Source organism: Seriola lalandi, unplaced genomic scaffold (assembly GCF_002814215.2).
Source record: "Seriola lalandi dorsalis isolate HSWRI2012SDOR001 ecotype SW California unplaced genomic scaffold, Sedor1 jcf7180002049940, whole genome shotgun sequence".
Classification (NCBI taxonomy): Eukaryota; Metazoa; Chordata; class Actinopteri; order Carangiformes; family Carangidae; genus Seriola; species Seriola lalandi.
Window position 1 is genome coordinate 10196 of NW_019520493.1, and position 908 is coordinate 11103.

The following is a 908-nucleotide window of genomic DNA, read 5'->3' on the forward strand; positions in this document are numbered from 1 at the left end:
AATAATAATAATAATAATAATAATGTGTGTATTTAATCAGTATAAACTGCTCCACTCTCAGTTTGAGCTTCAACCATCAGCTGATTGACATTTGATTTTCTGTCACATGACACTGAGCTGACTGTTGATTGGACGAAACATTTATAGTGCGACAGGTATTTTATATAGTTTTCTGACAGAAGAGAAAGATTAATGGATGATGAAGATAATTGTTAATTGCAGAGTTTGGTACCTGAACCTGCGCCACCATTGGCTCTGTGGTGTTGCTGACATCACTTCCTGTCTCCCCCGTCACGTCCCTAGTGCTGTAACCTGACACACAGACGGTTTGGGACTTTGAATTATCGCTATAGAATATCTGTATGTGTGAGACAGACTGAAGCTTTGTGTCCGCTCAGGGCTCCTGTAGCCGAACCAGCATCAGCTTCAGTCCTGTACTTACTTGTCGCAGTGCGTGGTGCGTTCAGGTTCTCAGCGTCCCCGTCGCCAGAGACCGCAGAGCGAGCTGCGGGACAGACAGACAGGAGGTCAGAGACTCACACCTGAAACCACGACTCTGGATCCTCTGGTCGTCCTGAAAATGAATGAATGAGTGACGTACGGCTGATGATGATGAGGTGAACGGTGGACGTCTGGTCGTTGAAGAGTCCGGGCAGCTGAACTCTGCAGTGATAGAAACCAGAGTCTGCTGGACGAGAGTTAAAGATGGACAGAGAGGACGAGGAGGAGACGGAGTACCTGCAGACGAGAGGAGGAGTGAGCGGTTATTTATGGTGGCGTCTGAAGGTGGAGGTAGACACGCCTCCATCACCGTGGTGACCCCTCACTGCTAAACACACGTATAACATTTGGTTAAAATAAAGGTTATAATCCAAAACTTCAGTGTGATTGAGTCCAGCTGAACACTC

The 908-nt window shown here is 47.0% G+C and overlaps 1 protein-coding gene across 1 annotated transcript in view; it reads right to left on the minus strand.

The window, feature by feature from the left end:
- The window catches only part of LOC111649078 (uncharacterized), a gene marked incomplete at its 5' end in the record, with an annotated part of 1729 nt that extends 991 nt beyond the window's left edge, over positions 1–738 (minus strand). Inside the window, 3 exons of the mRNA XM_023398817.2 lie at positions 233–312; positions 443–505; positions 602–738. Coding sequence (XP_023254585.1) covers positions 233–312; positions 443–505; positions 602–738 — 280 coding nt within the window. The remainder of the gene's footprint in view (positions 1–232; positions 313–442; positions 506–601) is intronic.
- Positions 739–908: the final 170 nt, after the last annotated feature.